The sequence below is a fragment of the Colletotrichum orchidophilum genome, assembly GCF_001831195.1.
Source record: "Colletotrichum orchidophilum strain IMI 309357 chromosome Unknown Scaffold_4.1, whole genome shotgun sequence".
Lineage (NCBI taxonomy): Eukaryota > Fungi > Ascomycota > Sordariomycetes > Glomerellales > Glomerellaceae > Colletotrichum > Colletotrichum orchidophilum.
In genome coordinates, this window is record NW_019172960.1 from 336,667 (window position 1) to 357,422 (window position 20,756).

Genomic DNA, 20,756 nt, shown 5'->3' on the forward strand with positions numbered 1-20,756 from the left:
ACAATATAAACACTGCAACCATAGCTGCTCTTCAGCGGATCACTCAGAATGTCAAATGAAGAGGGCCGAGAGATGCGTTGTGCTCATGAAGCTTTGTCTATGCAGAAGAGATTGGCATATTCCACTTGCAAGGAATCTAGATCAGCCCTGTGCAACGTACATACAGTACAGTATACCCATAAAGTACTTCATACATATTTTGAGTCGATAGGAACAGGTATGGCGCCGTTTCTCGGTCTTTCTATACGACTTTACAATCGCTAGAGTACGACGGAGAGTAGCGAGTATCGGCGGTGTTATCTTCTAACTCTCCGTACCTAGTAAGACGAGTATGGCCTATTTTCTACTCCTTAAACAGACTTAATCGTTCGTATAAGACCTTTTTCTAATTCAATCAACACCTATAGAGACTTTTCTTAAGAAGTTTTGCTAAGCAGGGCAGTAATGTACTAGTGCAACGCAGCAAGGTTTCATTTTGACGTGTTTCTCCTCCAGTATAATCCATATCGACAACTACAATTGTAAAAAGGGAGAGTGGTTAGCTCGTTCTTTTTCGTGGTGTTAAACCGATGTAGATACGCGAACGGACTTGGTGTTTTGAGCGATCACTCCAGAACTGGGAGTATCTGTACTTTGATGAATGAAGGATTCCTAAGTGTATGTTGCCCTGCGAGAATATCGTCGAATAATTATATGGAGGCAAACTATACTTCAATTCAGGCCACCGTGGTGACTGTGGTTGCCCTGATAATGGCAAGATGGTTTTCTGGCGGGAGCCTCTACGAGAGACACGAATCGAGGAAGGTGTAGTAAAGAGAAATGGTGCAGCAAATTGGTGATGATTGGCACACACGACAGCCAGCCAGGGGCTGGCCGGCGCCAAAGACGACCATGTTTGGAGCTCTCATTATTGTTCATGGTTCCTGAGGTTAAGCAATCGAGCATGCGGACGGGTCAATATATATCCGAACCCCTGCTGCTGTGATAGAGCGTCATCTGATTAAGCACGGCTTTACCTAGATGATACCACCTTCTTCCTGCTATTTAGATCGAATTGTATCTCAATGTCTCTCAGATATCTTAGCGGCTGCGCACTCTTTAGCCGTCTCGCCAACCGTCGAGGCATCAGGATGATGCATATGTCCACCGTAGTGGGTGATTCTGGTCGCTCTTACGTCACGGGCGAGGTGCTCCAGCGCCGTCGTGAGGACAACACCCCGACCATCTTGAAAGCCGAGTACGTGTCAAATCCCATGCATTTGTCTCACGATCCAGAGGTTCCATTGACACATTTTGCTCAGCTCCGAACACGAGTCTTTCATCGTCAAGCGTGTGCGCAGGCCGTTTTACAATCTGTCTCTACGTCTTGCTGCTGAATTTGCAAGCTCACGCTGGCTCCGAATGCACACTGATTGCAACACGGAAGAAGGCGTTCTTATCTATCCCTATTATCGAAACACCCTGCTTGCTTTGATTCAGGACGATCCAGACCTGCCCATAACGGAACGGAATAAGATTTTACGAGGCACGGGAGAAGCAATACAGGAGCTTCATAACAAGGGTTGGATACACTGCGGTATGATCTCTACGACCTCGATGCCAAGATGTAACATGTTGAACTGACGGTATGAACAGATTTGAAGCCTGATAACATACTAGTCAACTGGACTTGCGACGATCAGGGGACTAAAACCGTCACCGATGTGGTTCTTGGCGATTTTGATATTGCTTATGAGTTGCAAGGCGGACTTTCACGTCAGACCCCGTACGCAATAGGCAACGTTATGTGGCGGAGCCCAGAAGGACAGACAGGAATAACGAGCAAGGCATCAGACGTGTTCTCGTTTGGACTAGTTGTGAGTAAACTGCAGCCAGATGTTGCAAAGTGGTCCTTGCTAAGCTCCGGTTACAGTGCATATACGTCCTCGGCGGCGGTGAGTTGCTGCTCATAAACAATAACAATTACCAAGAACTCAAAAAGACTGGTCATACCGCAGAGCAGGAGATAATTACTCGGCACTTTTGCTACTTCGGACCAGTTCCCAAAGAGCTCTTCGAGCAGGTTAGCAATGACCTTTGGCGTCGCGCTCTGGAGGGAGCTTCAGCGATGGCCGAAGATATGGTGAGGGAACAACCGGAAATGAGGTTCATGCGTTGGAGCGCCGAGCTTGGCCCTGAGGCACAGGAAGTGATATCTGGAATGACAAATCTGAATCCGACGAGCAGAATACCGATCGAAGAAGTTGTAAAGCACCGATGGCTGCAGGGACCTACGTAGTAGCTACTTATGATGACTGCGAGGGCGGCAGCGATGTGTCGAGAAACCATGCCTCTCACCCAGAATCTGCACCTGTCCCCAGCTCGCAGTTGAACTCAACCTCGTAATCAAACTCATGGGCACTCCACCATTCATTGCTGACTGTCCATGCGTCGCAGTTGCTTCCTCCATTTGAAGCAAGTGCCCAAGGTGGGTCATAAGTCGACATTGAGGTGTGTGAACCTCCATGTTCTGGCGAATTTGAAAACGTACCCCGATCGTTGTCAGGCTGGATATTTGCAGTAAGCTCCGCCTGCTCTGTATTGCCAATGGAAACTCCCGGTATATGAATCAAGTCACCTGAATCAAAACTCCCCAGTGAAGTCACCTCCTTTTGACAATTCTTTTTGCACCGGTCAAGGCGTCTTTCATTCAACGCCACCGTCAAATGCTCGCTGCACTCTGCCTTCTTCTTCTCGAAGACACTTAGTCGATTCTGTTAGTCGGTACTGACTGGATGGCGTGTACTGAATTTTGTTTTACATGATTTTTCCCAATGTGCAGAGAGCGCTCCTAAATTTCTCTTCGGTTTGAGGCAGAACGGGCAGTGAAGATCTGTAGCCTCACACTCTGTAAAATCTATTTCTCACAAACATGAGCCATTGCCAAACGGCAAGTAGGATTTTCTTACGGGTGAAATAATGCCGTCATAGGTTGGCTTTAGACGAGTACTGTTTCTTATGCCTACAATCTGGATATGGGCAAATGTAATCCAACTCACTCCCTGCCTGCTGCTTGATGGAATCTCCGTCGTTTGAGATTGATGGCCGGCGTTTCCTCTTATTCGATAAGCTCGAGGGTGTAGAAGTATGTTCCACTAGATAGAATGATACAAGGTGCTCTACAAGAGCTTTTGGATTGCCGCATGGCGCAAGACAATTAGGGCAATGCCAAGTCGCCATTCGCATATGTGGGATCGTGTGTGGTGAGTATCAGCACTGTCAAGCTCATAGGCCTTTCGGTTGGGCGATCTCCATATCTTATAGCAGCCCTGCCTGGAAATTGCAGAGAAATGTTCCACTACTTGTGCCTTGTTGGTTCCAAACGCAGCCCACCCATGTGGTAGATGCTGCTGCAACCTTGCAGTGCTCACACTTGAGGTAGAGGGTGCAGAGAGCGGCGCGGCTGGTTGAGGCAAGTACCACCAGCAGGTATCGTCAAAGGACAGCGCAGTTGGCATCCTTGAGGCAACAAAGCCTGTGATATATCCCAATGAAAGGCGGGCCATCGAGGGTCTTGCGAGAAAAAGACGGCGTTGGACTGGGTAAGTCTCGTTGAAACGCCACCCCTTCCTGTATCAATGAAGTGGCTGCGAACACCGCCTCAACCGCCGCACGCTACTCGCACCTGTAAGTTGGGGTATTTGATCGGCGGATTTATGGGCACAATGAATGTGCCCCACGGCAGCGATGTACTCCGTACTGGCGTCCAGGTAAGTAGAATGGTTCCATCAAGACCAAGTTGACTTCGAAGGCTTGGCGACCGCGATCCCCACGCCAGCCGACCTCGGCCAGCGGGCTAATCCCCTCTTTCACACTTAGCTGTTATGCAGATGTGCACATTAGTTCACGCCAGAATCAGAAATGCGCGGGTCAACACAGGCTTGAGGTGCAAATTCTCAGCCGCTTCAAAGTCAATTCCCTGTTGCCAAGGTGCATGATCTTCGACACAATACAAAGTGGACGCAACGTGCCCCGAGAAAGCACCAAAGAGCTACTTTAGCCGATGATGAGAGTGACATATGGCACATGGTCTGGTTGATCACCTTTCTTCGCAGTGACGACGGCACCTGCGCGTCCAAGTTTTACATCAGGTTTTCATGCTCCCAACCCGTTGAAATTCAACTTCATTTCTCATCTCACATATACTTGAACATGGTACCAGCAGAGACGTGAGCTTGCGGATAACCTGCTGTACGGTTCTTTCTAGCGGCTTGGAGTGGCGGAAGTTGTGGCCAGGAGGTATCCAGGTACAGGACCTTAGGACCTTTCCGGATGCCACGAGATAATTGAGGGCGTATAGGAGCTCGGGGATCGACGTGGTGTAGTCCCACCAGAGGATGTACAAAATGCCGACATAGCTGGTGAGTAGCTTATTGAGAGAGGCTTCAAGGGAAAGCTTCATCGACTTGGTGCTGTTACCGTAGTAGTTGGAATGGATCTCGTCCGAGTGGCCCACAACGGACGGCGTGGAGTACTCGGTCGCTACCACGATCTCGTCACGTTGGTTGCGGGTCTTCAGCCACTCTTCAGCCACTCTCCGAGCCACTCCTCGCAATCACCGTTGTGGTACCCTTTGGCCGTGTCCAGAAGATTTCCGAATTCGCTGTAGAAGAGGTCCAGGATCTCGAATGATATTTCTTTTGTGTATTCGCCGTATTTATACTTGTGGCTTTGGCCAAAGTTCATCGAACCTAGACATGAAGACGAAACCCGCACTGATGCGAGAGGGGCCAACGGGGCGATGGCGGAAGAGGAAAGTCTCTTCATGGAAGCCGCACATGGTGAAGTTGGTGATGAGCGGGCTCAATTAGGTGGGTGTCTATTCTTGAGAGACGCGTAATGTAGCTTGCAGTGTACGAACAAACAGAATGAGGACTGTGGTCCACAGCTTGCATAACTGTTTCACAAACTTTTATCAATTCAATCGGTAATCTTTTACCACAATCATCTGTTTACATGTCTCCAAAAATCCGGAGCAGTGCCGTAAAACGTCGAGAATGTCTTGTCGGGAGAGTGGTCTGAGGGACGAGTTCGAAACGGGGCCAACTCAAAGAAAAACGACCTGACTACTGGCGCGTTCTCGTTTTCGCAAGGGTTTGTCGGCAATTTACATCCGATAAGTCCAGCCTGCGGACCAGCAATCGCAAATTCAACAGCTTGACTAATGAAGAATTTTCAATCCTTCTCGAAAGCGCCGAGGCGCTACTCAACACATCTTGAATGTTACTTAGGGACATCTATGATAAGCATGTTGTCATGAAACGAGACAAATGGATTATTATATTACTAAAAATACAGACTTGAAGCTCTGCCTGGTATCTGTGGTTAGACTCCCTCTTCGAACGCCTGGAACTCCGTCGCTTTGCTCGAGAATCACTGCCTCCACGGCTTCTATTCGAAGGGTGTTGGAGGAAGAGCCTTGTCCCGCGCTTCGGGCCACCCATACAGTGAAAACTTCGATTGCAGACCTGGATTGAAACCAGCATTTGTTGCCCGTGAATTGGGAGCGCTGAGTCCTGGACTCATCAACTGTCCAGTTGGGGTGAAATGCGCCTTGGGTGGTGGCGCCCTCGGCGTGTCGAGGCTCGATTCCAAGGTCGAGTTGCTTTCGTACGGTAGTCTCGGACTAAGGTTGCCAACAGAGGCAAATCGGGGGCTGTAGTTGCCGCTTTGAGGGACCTTTGGGCTCATGTCGGCGAGAGAAAATTCGTCCATTTGTGGAGGGCGTCGAGCCGGTGGGTTGGATGAAGCCGAGTCTCCGAATGAGAGTGAAAGGTTCCGCTTCTGTCTATTCTTTTTTGAGAGTATCTTTGGCATAAAGGTGTCATACATCTTCCGTTGAAACGTCTTAGTCGTGCCAAAGACGAGGAATGCGACCAAGCTCGGTGACACACCGGAAACGTAGCCTCTGATGCTTGATCGTGCTCGCTTCACACTAAGGTCCGGCATCAGGTTCTTGGCTGTATCGATGGTGTGGTTTGAGGCGGCGATCCGTGGTATTATATTTGTGTACTCAAAAACACTACACAGGACTGTTAGCATACTATTCCCAGACCAATTGACATAGCAGCCAATGGATCTGCCATAACTGACCAAAGAACCGCGAAAGCGATCGACAGTCGAATCACCAACCAACTGTCGTATGTGTTATTGGTGCCAGCACCGCTGTACGCTCGACTTCGTCCTCCACGGCTTGACCCATTTCCCAACCAGATGGATCGCGCCTTGCTACTGCCGCCATTACTGCTGGGTAGCGACGCGCCCGGATTCCCGTACAGCACGTTCCAACTTGTAAGGGTTCGTCGCGAATTGACGTATTTGAAAAGGATCATGAGCAGGAGTACAGCGCTTCCAAAGAGGCTGAGGACGAATTGTGTATTAGCAACAAACATGTATACGAGGAACGACTCCTGGACTGGCGGCGAATGCATCAGGCCGACAGTGATACTGGTGAGGACGATTGGCAGGACTCTTCCCACGGTGGAAATGGTATGGGTCGTCCTTGGTGTTGCTGCGAACCAGCCGTAGACACTCGCGGCCAGGGACAAAGCACTTGGTCATGTCAGAAATTGAGTCCTTATCGCTGGACTTCTGGAATAGGACCTACAAGAAGAAGACAAATGTCGATGCAATGGTAAACCCAAAAATGCCTATCGTTGCTGTCTGTCAGTGACAGCCCATCACGCAAATCGAGATTGACTTTAGAGCTAGTGAAGCCAGGACCCGGACTGGGAATATGCACGTACGAATGTAGCCGAGAACCAGCTTGATACCCTGAGCTCCCTTGTGGTATTGCACTTCCGCATTGTCGGCGTTTTGTCTTGAATAATAAAATTGGTCCGTCAAAATGTCTCTCCAATAGACGTAGTCGTAGAATTGTTGGCAAATGCTCGTCGTGGTGATAATGAGAGTAGCATAGGAGATGCAGGCAATATCTAGGAAGAAATTGTAAGATGGTTTGCGCATAGAGCTTTGGTGGTGTCGAGCCTATCAATGCAGAGGATCAGAAACCTACAACTCGCTCGATCATTGTGTGTCCAAAGAAGCCACACGAGCAGAATGTTAGAGAAGAAACAGATGAAAGAGTAACATATGACAGCGACAGCTTCGGCATCGACAGCTGCCGGGAGTTGGAAAACCATCACGACTGTCACTCACGCCGCGCCGTCATCCATACATGGCGAGTCGCAAGAAACCAATGCGTAGGGCCAAGGCTTTTCTTTTCCTTGGAATTCCTCGAACTCCAGGCGGGGGACGCCACGTTTTTGATGGGCACCCAGCCGTCCGCCCGTCTCACTGCACCCCTACCAGAAGCTGCAGATGCTGGGTATCTCAGCCCCGTGTGGGGAGGTTCCGTTGGTGGTTTCCTGTTCGTCATCAGATGCGGGTACAGACGTGATATCTATTGCACGGGAAGATGACTCGCTCCCGACGAGGGGTCTCCTTTGGGATGGGTTCTCCATCTCCCCGAAACGAACCCCTGGTCAAAGCCTATCGCGTGGACCGACAGAGAACGCAAAGGTCGCGCTGCTAGCCGGATAGGTAAATCGGCATGGCGACCCTGACTCGTCCACCGACCAATATTGCAACCATACCTGATCTTTTGCATATGAAAATAGCGTCTATTATAGTGCCGAGGGATCCTTACATGGTCAGCACGTGTTGTTCAGGTATCACTGATACGTTTGAACTGATTTAAGTACCATGTGGCTGCACTCGCAGTCGCAACTTGAGACTGCCGGACCCAACTCTCGGGGCCATGAGACGCCCTGACATGAACTCTTGTCTTTGGATGCGGGAATCCTTCATGCTGCGGGCGCATTCGAGGCTCTCGCAGGTCACGATGGCGTCAAGGTTTTCGAGGCCACGCAGGTCCCACGAAACCGCGCGCGTGTGGAGCGGCAAGTGGATAACCTCAAAAACAAAACACGTGAGTTATCATTCGCTTTGGGGCCTTTTGCCCGCCCCTTGGCGGGAAGCGGACCCGGAAATAACCCAGAACCCGACTTCCGATTCCACGGAGCATTCGTGGTGGCTCGAGTGGGCTAGCAACTCCTCATGGGTTTCCTGACAGGCCCTGTAGGATGACAAAAGTCCCATGACGCTCATCGTGAGAATGCGAGGCACTTGATAAGATGCAGTGAGACGGGGACTTTATACATGGCCCTTGGGAATAACGCACTTTGAATCATCCGCGGGGTTCTGGTCAGTCGCTCCGTCTTGCCAACGTGGATCATTTTGACGCCACGAGCTGCGCAAGGTAGAAACGACAAGACGCCAATCTGAAAGTGCTTGACTTGAAGGCTGGAGTCAGAATGAGAGTCAGGACTCAACTGGGTGCCTGTCTTGTGAATGGCGCGCATTCCGCGGAATATGTCTAATCCTGATTCGCTGAGAACCTTCCAGCTGAACAAGATGGCGATCAAACGACCGACGTTGTGAGTGATCATCACAATATCAGCTTTCCCACTTTCCGCCCAGGCATCACTGTCCCATGGGTAAAGCACAAGCCTGATGTCCTCATGTTGGCGCTGCATCCCACGACGTCTTGCTGGGGACTTGACAAGAAAGCCTTGCGCCCTCGGCTGCCTCTGTCTGAATGATAATAGTCGGCAGTAGATGCATCTCGTTGATCACCTCAGCTCTATCTGTCCTACTGACTCACTGAGCCGAAGGGAGATTCAAAATTGGGACGGGCACTTCAAGTTGGCACCAACGACGCCAACGCCAGCCGCGAGGAGAATGACTGGCTTCAATACCTAGAACAGGCCGAGTTTGCCCATGACTCGGGTACAGACGATGAATTCTACGACAGGATTCACCGAAGTAGCCTCCCAATTGGCCTTTGCTTGGCCTGCGGATGGTTCTTCTCGTCAATCACAGATATCGAGAAAAGGGCTGCAGCTGAATGTCCGTCTTCCAGTACCATCAAAGCTGGTGTGCGAGCATGCCTACCAAAGCAGGTTGCCAACAGCTCCGCAATGTCTGATGAAAAGCTGGGAGTTGGGATGCACTGGGTATCGGTGGTATCAGTTCGTCCCAACGAAAAGGAGATCAGCTGCCATTCCCGGTGCCTGAGTACGGTGTGATTGTTTTCAGAACAGGCATTTTTTTATCAGCAACTTCTTCGTGCCCACGACAGAATTGCAAGACAGGGCTGTTGCCGAATTCAAAGGCGAGTCATTTGTCTGAAGTGGGATCTGTATGACTTCTCTACTGGCAGCACATCAGAGGAACCGACATCCTGCGACTCAATCGGCATCGCTTGTCACATATCCGGAGAACGCCTTCCTTTGTAGCGTTTCCATGGTTTCAAAATCGTCTTGAGCGTTGCATTCCACCGCAGTCTTAATGTAGGGCAACGGATGGGGATGGCCGAATGCCAAACTGCGGGCCAGACCTTGGACCTTCAATGCTGAAACTGAGGACTCGAGACGGACTTTCGCTGATCATATCTAGTCTGGTATCTAGCCGGCATCTGGAGAGATGGCCTGCTCGACGATATCGCTTGGCAGGCCACCCATACCGTATTGCCTCGACCAGACGGCTAGATCGCACCGACAGGGTCATGAGCATCCGCGACATCCCAAATCAATCATTCCAACCGGCGCACGAGGCTGGCGTCCAAGTTTATTGAAGGAACTGACCAAAAAAGACGATTGAATGTGTTGATTGAAGCTTCAGCGGATACGGGGGGTGCATATCCCACGGTCGAAGTCATCTCGGGCAACATAACTCGGTTCGGCCGAGTTATCACAGCGCGCCTGGAGTGTAAGAACGACATACGTTGTTTGCAAGCTGAGCTAACACATATAGTAGCAAGAGTTACAACGCTTCGAAGACAAATTTGCTTGGGATGATACTGCCATGTTTTTCCGTCTTTTATCAATCTCGCCTTAGGGTCTTGCCAGCCGGGCTACGTTTCTATCTTGGCAGGGGATGCCATGTATTCATGTTGTTTGCAGTTTAGAGCGAACTTATCAGTGTCACATGAGAAGGTCTTGCGGTAGTTGAATGGGAGTCCAAACGATGCGGTGCCCTATCGATACCTCCGTCTGCCAAGATTGATGTTGAATTGGACAAATGCTGATGGCATTTGCTGCATAGGAATACGCGCTGGCTACACTGGTAGCAGGAACGATTGTAACAGCATGACAAGTTCTTTCTCTCAAAACCCTTATCCCAAGTCACAGAGGGGCAAAAAGTCGTCCGGTAATTCCATCAGGCATCATCCCTTGTCTGTAGTCGCCAGACGCCGAAATCAAAGGCTCTTTGCAGATTCATGGCATACTCCCCCACACAGAAGCTGAAGATGTGCCTGATGGACGGGTGAAATCGGAACAAACCAAACCTGAGGCGCTCTTAAGGTTTAATTTCCTTGCTAGCAATCTCTTGGCAGATGCCAATTGACTTGGCGTGCTCGCAGAACCATCCATTCCTTATCGTGCCTCGTTAGCGGAGCGCGAAGGTGGGTGGCAGATTATCGACAATAACATGAATTTTATCTTCTTTCCTCTGTTGCCGGTGACGGCAGGGAACTATCTTGATATCTGGCCAGCTACTTGAACCAGGAAACCTACATGTACTATAAACAAGGCCACTGTGACTGGAGAGCACTCTCAAATGCAAAAGTGCTCGCGTTCTTGGAGCCTGACATGTTGTCTCAGGAGCTGTGGTTCCGAACGCAATACGCTCTTGCCGGAGATAGAGCCAAGGTAAAGCGACAAACAACTCCATATTCTTATTGGAAAGTTACATATTCTGGCTGCTATGTTCCGCTTATGGGTATTCGCTATGTGAAGCCTAGGGAGGTTGTACTAGGAGGGGGTTCACATCAAGGTACCTTGTTCGTATGTTGATGTTTCTCGAAAGCCTCAATGGTGTTCCGTGAATGATCACAAAAAACTGCCATGTATTCAAAATGTATGCTTTGCGTCCAATGCAATTGCTTGGATACTGGGGACCTGCCCCCCACCTTGCGGTATAACGCTGAGGTGAGCGAAGAGGTGTTAATGCGTCGTATCATTTGGTCTTCCATCGCAGTAGAGGCTATTGATAAAGCACCCGGTTCGAGACTTGTGCTTGGGTCCCGGATCATCAGACTGTTCAAAAAAGTAGATATATAAGGATGTACCTATACATGTAGTATACGGATGATTCATTCCTGATGTGACCTTGAGATCTTCTAATCGAACGCACGCACACTATTCCAAAGATGGTCCCGACTGGTTTTCGCCCTCCGCACCGCAACGGTCCAAAGCCACGCGACTTCCCCACGGGGATATGAGATGTGACTTCAACTGTTCAGATCAAGGATTCTCTTGGGATTTGCCACCTTGGCTTTCCGAGGAGTTGGCCGGCCTACAGACTACGATTCGTTGCGGTTTGGTGCCGCGCTGTAGCCAAGCCGCAACTTGGACCGGTATTCCTCACGCAGCCACTCACAGCGCTCACTCTGGCAACACCGACTCTTACATCTATACTAGACAGGGGACCACTTGGCGCCAACCGTGGGGAATGGGGGTGGAGGTTGGGCGTAGGGGTAAGTCAGTGAAGATGAGGAGGCACAGACATGGCGGTGTCACTCAATGAATCTACCATGTACGGATACTTGATGATACGGAACTTGAAAAATGCCCATACAATCTGGCCGAAGGCCTCGCGTATCAAAGCTGGAGTCCGAAGATACTTAAGCGGGGAAGCAGTCACCATTCTTCAAAAGCTGAGGGTACCTCGTCTAAGTTGAGGTGACGAAGACGACTTCGTCGATTTTAAAGTTCTCTCATGCCTAAAATTGTGTGTTTTGCAGGCCGAAAGAACGCCCCTCATTGGATTAGTCCGCGGGTGGGAGATTTGGCGACATAATGAACCTCGACTTTCTTGCTCTGTTTCTACTCTGGTTGTTTATTTAGAAACCAGAGCTTGAATGACTGTCTATTCTACTCGTGAGACCTCGTGCAACTCCTAGTTGTTCCATTTCGATTTCCCCCTCCCGCCAAGACACCGAGACCAAGCGTTAGGCCTGCATGCCCAGCCCAGCCTTCTGACGCTGGGCCTTCTTGGCTACTCACTGGGCTATCGACTTTCTAGCCAAGACATGATTTGTCAAGACATGATCCAATTCAGCATTGTTCGGGTGGGCAGGCGTCGTGGAGAATATGCCTCATAGTCACCGACAACTCAATCCTACGCCGCGTCGATCAAGCAGCAACTCTGGCCCGGGTTGACAGTCATGAATGATGAACGATCAGGACGAGCCACCCCAGTCTATTATGACCCAAATAGATGGTCTATGAGGGCTGCTATGGGGCTCGAGATCCGGGGAATCATCGTAACGTCGCCAGTGTCGACTATCAACCTCCCCGTGGACAACCCCAGGACCGCGCCACCGAGAATGACCCCTTGAGGCTCCAAATGGAACTCTGACCCATGGTATTCTTCCTGTCTGTTTTCTGTCATTTTACTGCACAGGCCCGCTTTGGTGGATCTAGGACCGTATACGTGCGATGAAGGCCCCCTTCGTTGCTCGGCATTAGAGGTGATCCGCAAGGATGTACAGGTCAAACCCCGAAGCTTTTGTTGGACGGTACTATGCGTGTCACCAATCGAAATATCACGGATGATTGGTACACTGCCAAGCCACTGACCGCGGCGGATGTGAATATTTGACAAGGCCCAACTAGCATCGCTAGTTTAGTCAACTTCCTATATGTTGCAGACAAACGTGAACTGCACAACCGTTGCCCGAGCTTCGCTAAATACATGCCAGGCATCTCCCCATCATTGTGGTCCAGCGCATTTGGCCACGAATGTGTACTACGTGATACGAACTTCCTAGCGAGCTTCGACGCCCGCTTTGATCAAGATAGTGCTCCTGTCTGCAATGCAGTTTTCCGCACTAGATGCCGCCACGGTAGCGCTGCCGGCTTTTCTCGAAAGATTCCACCCAGTCGCCATTGAACTGCTTAAACTTCTAGCGCGAGTCCAAGTGTTCTAGTGGGCTGCGCCAGAACGAAGCTTACCCCTCGCGCAAGTCGCGAGCCAAATCACGCAGTTCCAACCTGGCTTTGCCAAGAATGAGGGCTTGAACCACGTCTGACACCACCTATCATTGTTGGGAGAACAACACAAACACAAACACAAGAACGCGCACGAGCACACTACCGTAGAAAAACACCCGGAGCCTGCCTTGGACGAGTTAAGAATTATACTTCGTCTACTGCATCGGCTAGACTTGAAACGAGGTTAGCACATCTCGGGACCACTTGGCGCTACCCCATTTCCTTGAGTCCCGTACGCAGCTCGCTCTCGGCAGTGCCTGTTGGAAGACAGGATTCCAAAACGCAGGGAACCATCGTTGGGTTGGTCCACTCTCTTGTCGTTCGACCGGCATCCTTTGCCTCTCACAAGACTAACGCTACTGTGCCAGGGTTTAAGGAACCCAGCAAGGAGGAACGCGGGGAAGGCTGTAGCAGTAGCACGAAGTTGGCTACGTCCGCTTTCCCCAACTCAGAAAACTGACCTCCCTTTACCCCGGACGGAACACATGCACAGCCCACCTTGACTTGACCGGGTGCGGGCGCCCCCAAGTGAGTGTGGCGCCCTAAAAGAGGCGCTGGAACGGGTATTCGAGCTATCATGTTCTCTAGCTCATATCAATAGAAGAACAACATGAAGTTCTGGACCCAGGACGAATCATCAAGCCGCAGAGCCAAGAATAAGGCCTACCACATTCACCCTCGAAAGCTATATCCCGAGGATTCCCATCCCTTGCCCGGTAGTTTACCAAGTATGCTGCTATTTGGGAACCAGGTAAGCTGTGGAAACTGAGAAGAGTCACGCCTTGGATTTGCGCCTACCTTTGCCAAGAGCATGGTAGCTGAGGGCAGCAGGAAGGCATGGTGGCATTCTCCAAGCTTGGCATCTCCTGATAGGCATCTTCTGTAGCACAAAGTCACTCGTCGTGACTCCTGCTAACGCTCATAATAGCAGCTAGCCAAAGTAAGTCACCAGCTCAATCTACGCGCATCCAGGATCGCTCGCCGCCCGTCTGGGCAAGCCTTCTCATTCTTGGAAAAGCTAGGGTGGGTTTGTTGGTGTGCGGATTATGTCGGTCGTGACTTGGCGGAAACAGAATCAGTGAGATTTCATAATGAATGTGTGTGGGTGTAAGCAACCTAAGACTCGCTGGACCCATGTCCCCAGTCGATCGCGGGGACGATATGGGAGCACAACGTGGACGGATGCTGGAGGTCATCCCACGAGGGTCAGGTCTGGGCATCCCCGCCTCACGCGAGTATATAAGAGCTCCAAACCCCGTGGGGAAATGGAGAAAGAATCTCACTCCACAGGGTGCCACGAGCTTCAGTGTCGCTATCAGCCATCTGCCAATCTTCCTTCTTACTTCCTTTGTTACTCGCTGAGACTTCTGTTGAGTCTCTGTCCCAGGAACAACCGGCATAATGACCTCCAAAACCAACACCGCGGCTCATAATGAAGCCGACAGAATCAAAGACATGGAGCCCCAGATCTTCGAGGATGAGAATCCAGAGAAGCCCATTCCCAGGAACACCGGCAAAATCGACTACTCTGGTGCTCAGGAGAAGACCGATCCCAAGGAGATTGCCCTTGTGAGGAAGTTGGATAGATGGATCATGGTGCGCTTTTCTATCTCTGAGCGATGCGTTTTCCGACCGACTGACTGACTGCCTTTTCCCTCCAGCCGATGCTTTGGTCCATGTACTGGCTCAATGTAAGTGCTCGCTTTCCCTCATTGGTTTGACACATAGTAACAGCATTTCCACAGTACCTTGACCGCAATGCTATTGCCTTGGCACGACTGAACGACCTCGAAAAAGACCTCAACCTGACAGGTTCTCGTATGTGTAGCAATGGTTGTTGTTTATGTAAATTCTATCGCTAACTCATCCACCAACCAGAGTACCAGACCTGTGTTTCTATTCTCTTCGTCGGTTACATCATGTAAGAAACCCATCTGTCATTAGTAGTTCTGCCGCTAATTCTGCTTCACCAGTGGACAGATCCCATCAAACATGTTCCTTACCCGGACTCGGCCGAGCCGTTACATGGTAACCCGTCACAAAACTCGACTTTGAATAAACAACGAGGCTAATTCTATCGCTTGCACTCAGGGAACCATGATGATGCTCTGGGCTGTCGTCAGCGCTCTTACAGCTGTGTCCAAAGACTTTACCGGACTCCTACTTACCAGATTCTTTCTTGGCGTGACAGAAGCACCCTACTATCCCGGTGCCGTCTATTTGCTCAGCATCTTCTACACCCGAAAGGAGGTCGCAACTCGTATTGCTATCCTCTATACGGGTAATATTCTCGCCACTGCCTTTGCTGGCCTGATTGCAGCTGGAATTTTTCACGGCATGGACAACCTCGCTGGCATTGCAGGCTGGAAGTGGCTGTTCATCCTTCAGGGCGCCGTGACGTTCGTTATTGCCGTCATCGGTTTCTTCCTACTTCCCGATTTCCCTCAGACCACCAAGTGGTTGACCCAAGAAGAGCGAGACCTCGCTTACAACCGCATGGAACTTGACACTGTTGCCAACAAGGGCGAGACCAGCACTTGGAACGGTCTGCGTCAAGCAGCCAAGGACCCCATGGTGTGGATCTTCTGCGCAATGGCCCATATGCATTTGGCTGCCAATGGGTTCAAGAACTTTGTAAGGATGCTGTTTATTTTGTTTTGAAATGAGGGAGGGGAGAAAGCTTACAAACTCTAGTTCCCCAGCGTTGTCAAGACCCTCGGCTTCAACACTACCATTACCCTGGTCCTCACCTGCCCACCTTACCTCATTGCTGGCGCCGTGACCATCGCCGTGTCCTGGTCGTCAGGCAAGTTCAATGAGCGAACATGGCACATCACCGCTTCCAAGGCTGTCGCAGTTATCGGCTTCATTTCTGCCGCTGCGACGATGAACTTGGCCGGTCGATACGTATCAATGGTCATCTTCACCATTGGTACCTACGGCGTAAACTCGGTATGATTCATCATATCTTCTGAAAACTTGCAAGTGTAGCTAACTCCGCGAAAAGTTGATTCTGGGATGGTGCGGCAGTGTCTGCGGCCAGACAAAGGAGAAGAAAGCAGTCGCCATTTCGATGGTGACGATGATCATGAACGTCAGCTTCATTTGGACGCCCTACCTGTGGCCCAGCAGCGACGAGCCGCGCTATGTTATGGCCATGTCGAGCAGCGCCGCCTTCAGTATTGCGACTGCTTTGCTGGCTTGGCTTGCAAAGATCATTTTGAAGAAGCGCAACGAGAAGTTGAGGGCTTCACCTGATGAGACTGCTGTCTTTTACGTTTACTAGAACGTTGACTAGATAGTGCTGATAATACTCTTGGAGATGAGGAGCGCAGGCATCTCGAGATTGGCATGTGCTTCCTCCCATCTGGGGGTAAATTGGCTTCAGCTGTTACTTCGTTTCTTAGGCCGATCCAGTATATAAATGACTCATTTTTATTCACGTCTTCTTCTGGGCAAGCATTTATGAAACCTCTGTCTTGGCGCCATCATTCGAGCTGAGCTCCTCACGAGGCTCTGGCGCTGTGCCTCAAATTAGCACAAATCACTTGAGCTTCTCTATGGAAGTGGTTTTAGCTGCAGTTCACTTGGTAATGATGGATGTGGTGTTTGTCAGTGTCTCTACAGGTACACGTTGGCCATCCGAAAGACACAGAGATGGACACTATGAGCGCAATTTGGGGCAAAATGATCTACATGTCTCAACTCTTGAATTCAATGCATTACCTGTGGCCAAAGGTTGTTGGTGGAAAACGCGCTCGTTTGCCAATTTTATGCACTTTCGATGTGACTTATGTGGTCCGTTGGGTACATGTAAGCTTACATGTACGCTACAGGCCCCAGCAAACTTGTGTCTGATAGGGTATTGAATGTCCAGGGTAACATTCTGATGTCGTCAAAGGATCAGCGGACGTGAACACGCATCTGCTAAGCCCGTTTTGACGGGAGGAATCTCGGGCGTGGCGGCAACCTTTAAATATCAGCCCTACCGCGCCCCTTCCACGCCACTCATCATTCTTCATCGTAATTTTATATTAAGTGAAAGAGGCTGGATTGAAGCCCACAGCATTGCTCCCGCAGTTGACTCAGAAGGCATATAACTCAACCTTTAATATGGCAGAGACTGTCCAGTCGAAGCCGATTACGTTGGACGCTCCAGCTTCGGCGCCAAAGATTCTGAGCTTTCCGCTCAACGACAGGCCCAAGACAAACCGGAGACAAACTCCGAAGTCTCGGACAGGCTGCATCACATGCAAGTGAGTAGCGACACACAGCACTGCTCTTGGAGAGATGCGTCATTTTTACCTCCAGCATCGATGGTCTCGACTACCATAAGCCTAACACTTATTGCAGAAAACGGCGCGTGCGCTGCGACGAGGGGAAGCCATCGTGTCTGAACTGCAGTAAATCAAAACGTAGTTGCGAGGGATACGCCCCCAAAACCAAGGGAATTGATGGCAGACTACAGGAATACCGCCCACTCCTGATTCGGCCCAACTACGAGACATACATGTTCACCGCGCAACTAGAGAAGGACCACTTCGAGTATTGGATGACATTTAGCAAGCAATTCACCCTGTTCCCGTCGGACCTTGTCACTCAGCTCATCCCCCAAATCGCCCGCGAAGAGCCCGCTATCAAACACGCAGCGTTCGCCATCGGCGCTGCCACTTTGGGAAGTGATAGTCGTCGACAGCGGACTGTTGGTTCTGGGCCTTTCATGAAAGATGCTTTGCAGCATTACGGAAGAGCCATCCACATCATCCGATCCAGCGCGTCATCAAAAAGAAGCATTCCCCGTGCTCTGCTCTCCTGCATTCTATTCGTTACATTCGAGTCTATACAGGGCAATCATCTAGCCGCACTGACTCACATCAACCACGGCTGCACTATGCTCGATCAGGTCATGAAGCAAGGCGTCAGTGGAGAGTGCCCACCAAAGCTAATTGACGAGGTTATTTCGGGTTTCCAGCGCTTTACCTTGTCGTCGTGGACGATGAACGGATATCATCCGCCCGAGACCGAAGCTTGGGTGCCTTGGTGCTGCCGTGGAAAGCGAAGCCGATATGCAGTCGACGAGCTGCCGAAGAGTTTCGCGACACTCTCAGAGGCTCACCGTTGGTGGGAGATTATTCAGCACTTCATCATTTATCAAACGAAGATGCACTCGGCATTACATTTAGAGGATCTAAGGACTCCTACAAATCTAACCAAGATACCTAAATGTCAGGTTAAGAGATACATGGGCATTCTCGACCGGTGGCGCGCCCGGTTCCAGTTGTTGACGTCAGAATCTTCGCCCGAAGCAGTGGACAACGAACAAGCACGACTACAAATGTTGAGCCTCCAATTGCTACACAAGTCACTCGTCATATCTGTCAAAAGCTCTCAGTTTACGAACAAAGAAGTCCTTCTAGAATCAACAGAGGAGTTCAGTGAGATCCTCGCCATGAGTAGGATGGTCCTCGAGGGACAACTCGGCATGGACCAAACCAGAGAGGTTTTCACAATGGATTCCAGTCCGAGCTGGGCGATCCTTTGTGCAAGCATATATTGCGTTGATGCAGATGTTAGAAATGAAGCGCATTGTTTGCTGAGGGACTTTCCCCGCCGAGATGGAATTTGGGACACGAGGCTCTTCGCGGCGATATCAAAGACGAGCCAGGACCTCCGTGCAGAGAACGATTGGAGTATTGATGATCATTTTGGTGCGGTGCTGGTCAACAAAGAGATTGTTCTACACCAGGACGAAGTGTGCAGGAGGAAATATAAGCTAGCAGATGGCAAATGGCGTATTGTGGAGGAGCAGCGGATACCAGTCGCTTTGGAATGATGAATAGCAGACTTCACTCAGCATTTCAGGCGAGAAACACAAGAATTTTCATAGAGGGGCAATGGCCACGATGTTTGACAACATGCTATAAAGCCTGTGAAAGCAAATTTAATTTTGACGAGCTATATCGATGACAGTACGTGTACAAAGTGAGACCGAAGTTGAGATATTTCATGAGGCGGCGAGCTTTAAATAAAGTGCTTTCACATTCTTAAAGCCGAAGACCTGATAGTGCACCAGGACGAAGCCACGGTTAATTGAAAGCTCTGCTCTAGAGCTCATATTCATAATAACGGTTACTAACTCTATTATCTGTGATTATTTGCAAATTACGTCTTTGATGTTCGTAATTTCTTTCTTTCCTGGCGGCTTGATCTTAATGGAATTTCCTTGCAGAGAGTACTCAGCCAGGATTTATATCGCACGTGGATCAAGGCAATGAATAACATCACTACTTGAAACGTAAGCGGCAAACAGCTCTCTCGAATAACCAATCAGGATACAGCTACGGCTCGTCCCATATAGTCCAGTGGTTAGGATACTCCGCTTTCAGTCCCATGGAAGCGTTCCGGAGAGACCCGAGTTCGAACCTCGGTGTGGGAACATTTTTTTGGATTCTCTTTTTTCTCTACCCAATATTTGAGTCCGATTCGCTTTGCAAAGTGATTGCGAAAACCTGAGCAAGGTATCTAGCTAGCCTTCTTTCTTTTCAGGAAGTTAAAGAGACATAAATATATATATATGCATACCTGATCTTTTTTGTCCCTATGCTGTCCACATAAGCTCCCCGCTCTTGTCCTGCCTACCCTCGCATACCTACAAACTATAGTGTAGTACTCGTAGCTAGACGCCGATCAGCAAAACGTCCGCCCGTTCTACATCTCTAGTTCGAAAGATATAAAATTCAACGACCAACCGGCCGGCCCTTCATGGCCACACTGAAATGAACCAGGCGCCAGAGGTGCACCAAGTTGGCCTGGCGCCTAGCCCGAACCTTGACCTTTACAAGAGCGAATCGTTGAGCCCTCAAGAACGACTCGTACAAGTGGAATCGGGGTAGCCTGAACCAGGCTGACTCCGGATCACGCAAGGCCATTCGTTGATCCTGTCCAATAGGGTGGCTGCGGCGTGTGGTATCCGTAGCCCCGGTCGTCGTTGGTTCGGTCATGGAACCGGGGCCATGAAACCAACAGGAGGTCTGCGCCTCTTTCAGCCTGCAGTAACTGATAACATTGTACCCCTCTCTATTCCTAAGTGAGCTGGAAGTGGATGAGCTCGGCGACTGGGAACTCTGGATTGAGACAGGTGGCCGCGTGGGGGCTATGAGTGTGGGCCGAGCTGGATGCAGGCGTCTAGCAGCTTCAGCACATTAAATAGATTGGTGACCGCCCTTCGTACCGAAGAGAAATTATTCTCCTCCTGAGCCAGCGTCTACCTTATTGAGAGAGATAACATTACACAAACTATACAAGTCAGATATGACCAGAGTCGTAATTTGTCATGGAGGTTGTGTTGTGTCCCCAGCTGAACCAGACCACTCGCGAGTTGGGAATCTGACTATAAAGCAGCAACGCCATTCCTCTTCGATCTCGCGTCCCGCGTCCAATTTTGGGCAGCCCCTGTCCCCCTCTGCTGAGAGGATATCGCCGGTCTCCTGGTATTCGACAGCCCCAAGTTCACCGTCGCGGCGCTTTCCGACACCGTCTACCGGCTCTGTCCCAAGCTTCTCTCCATCTCCATTGCGAGATGACATCTTTGTCTTTCGGGGCTCAGCGACCCCAATAGATCCCAGCACCGAGAGACACTCGGCTGACGAACCTCTT

The 20,756-nt window shown here is 50.3% G+C and overlaps 6 protein-coding genes across 6 annotated transcripts; 3 read left to right on the forward strand and 3 right to left on the reverse strand.

The window, feature by feature from the left end:
• Window positions 1-1,064: 1,064 nt before the first annotated feature.
• Window positions 1,065-2,278, forward strand: CORC01_00757 (uncharacterized protein; the record flags this gene model as incomplete). Its single annotated transcript, XM_022612414.1, has 4 exons — window positions 1,065-1,237; window positions 1,302-1,576; window positions 1,636-1,856; window positions 1,913-2,278. 4 exons carry the CDS (start codon window positions 1,065-1,067, stop codon window positions 2,276-2,278), a joined length of 1,035 nt encoding a protein of 344 aa, XP_022481031.1.
• Window positions 2,279-4,035: 1,757 nt separating this feature from the next.
• CORC01_00758 (uncharacterized protein) lies at window positions 4,036-4,725 on the reverse strand (the record flags this gene model as incomplete). Its single annotated transcript, XM_022612415.1, has 3 exons — window positions 4,036-4,106; window positions 4,180-4,521; window positions 4,599-4,725. The coding sequence occupies 3 exons, from the start codon at window positions 4,723-4,725 to the stop codon at window positions 4,036-4,038; spliced, it is 540 nt and encodes a 179-aa protein (XP_022481032.1).
• Window positions 4,726-5,430: 705 nt separating this feature from the next.
• Window positions 5,431-7,005, reverse strand: CORC01_00759 (uncharacterized protein; the record flags this gene model as incomplete). The annotated part of the gene is made up of 4 exons (XM_022612416.1): window positions 5,431-6,061; window positions 6,133-6,591; window positions 6,647-6,689; window positions 6,786-7,005. 4 exons carry the CDS (start codon window positions 7,003-7,005, stop codon window positions 5,431-5,433), a joined length of 1,353 nt encoding a protein of 450 aa, XP_022481033.1.
• Window positions 7,006-14,501: 7,496 nt separating this feature from the next.
• On the forward strand, window positions 14,502-16,386 carry CORC01_00760 (major facilitator superfamily transporter; the record flags this gene model as incomplete). The annotated part of the gene is made up of 8 exons (XM_022612417.1): window positions 14,502-14,696; window positions 14,762-14,791; window positions 14,846-14,918; window positions 14,979-15,021; window positions 15,074-15,128; window positions 15,192-15,734; window positions 15,795-16,052; window positions 16,108-16,386. The coding sequence occupies 8 exons, from the start codon at window positions 14,502-14,504 to the stop codon at window positions 16,384-16,386; spliced, it is 1,476 nt and encodes a 491-aa protein (XP_022481034.1).
• An 827-nt stretch (window positions 16,387-17,213) lies between these two features.
• Window positions 17,214-18,933, forward strand: CORC01_00761 (C6 zinc finger protein; the record flags this gene model as incomplete). Its single annotated transcript, XM_022612418.1, has 2 exons — window positions 17,214-17,356; window positions 17,454-18,933. The coding sequence occupies 2 exons, from the start codon at window positions 17,214-17,216 to the stop codon at window positions 18,931-18,933; spliced, it is 1,623 nt and encodes a 540-aa protein (XP_022481035.1).
• A 1,498-nt stretch (window positions 18,934-20,431) lies between these two features.
• On the reverse strand, window positions 20,432-20,686 carry CORC01_00762 (uncharacterized protein; the record flags this gene model as incomplete). The annotated part of the gene is made up of 1 exon (XM_022612419.1): window positions 20,432-20,686. The coding sequence occupies one exon, from the start codon at window positions 20,684-20,686 to the stop codon at window positions 20,432-20,434; it is 255 nt and encodes an 84-aa protein (XP_022481036.1).
• Window positions 20,687-20,756: the final 70 nt, after the last annotated feature.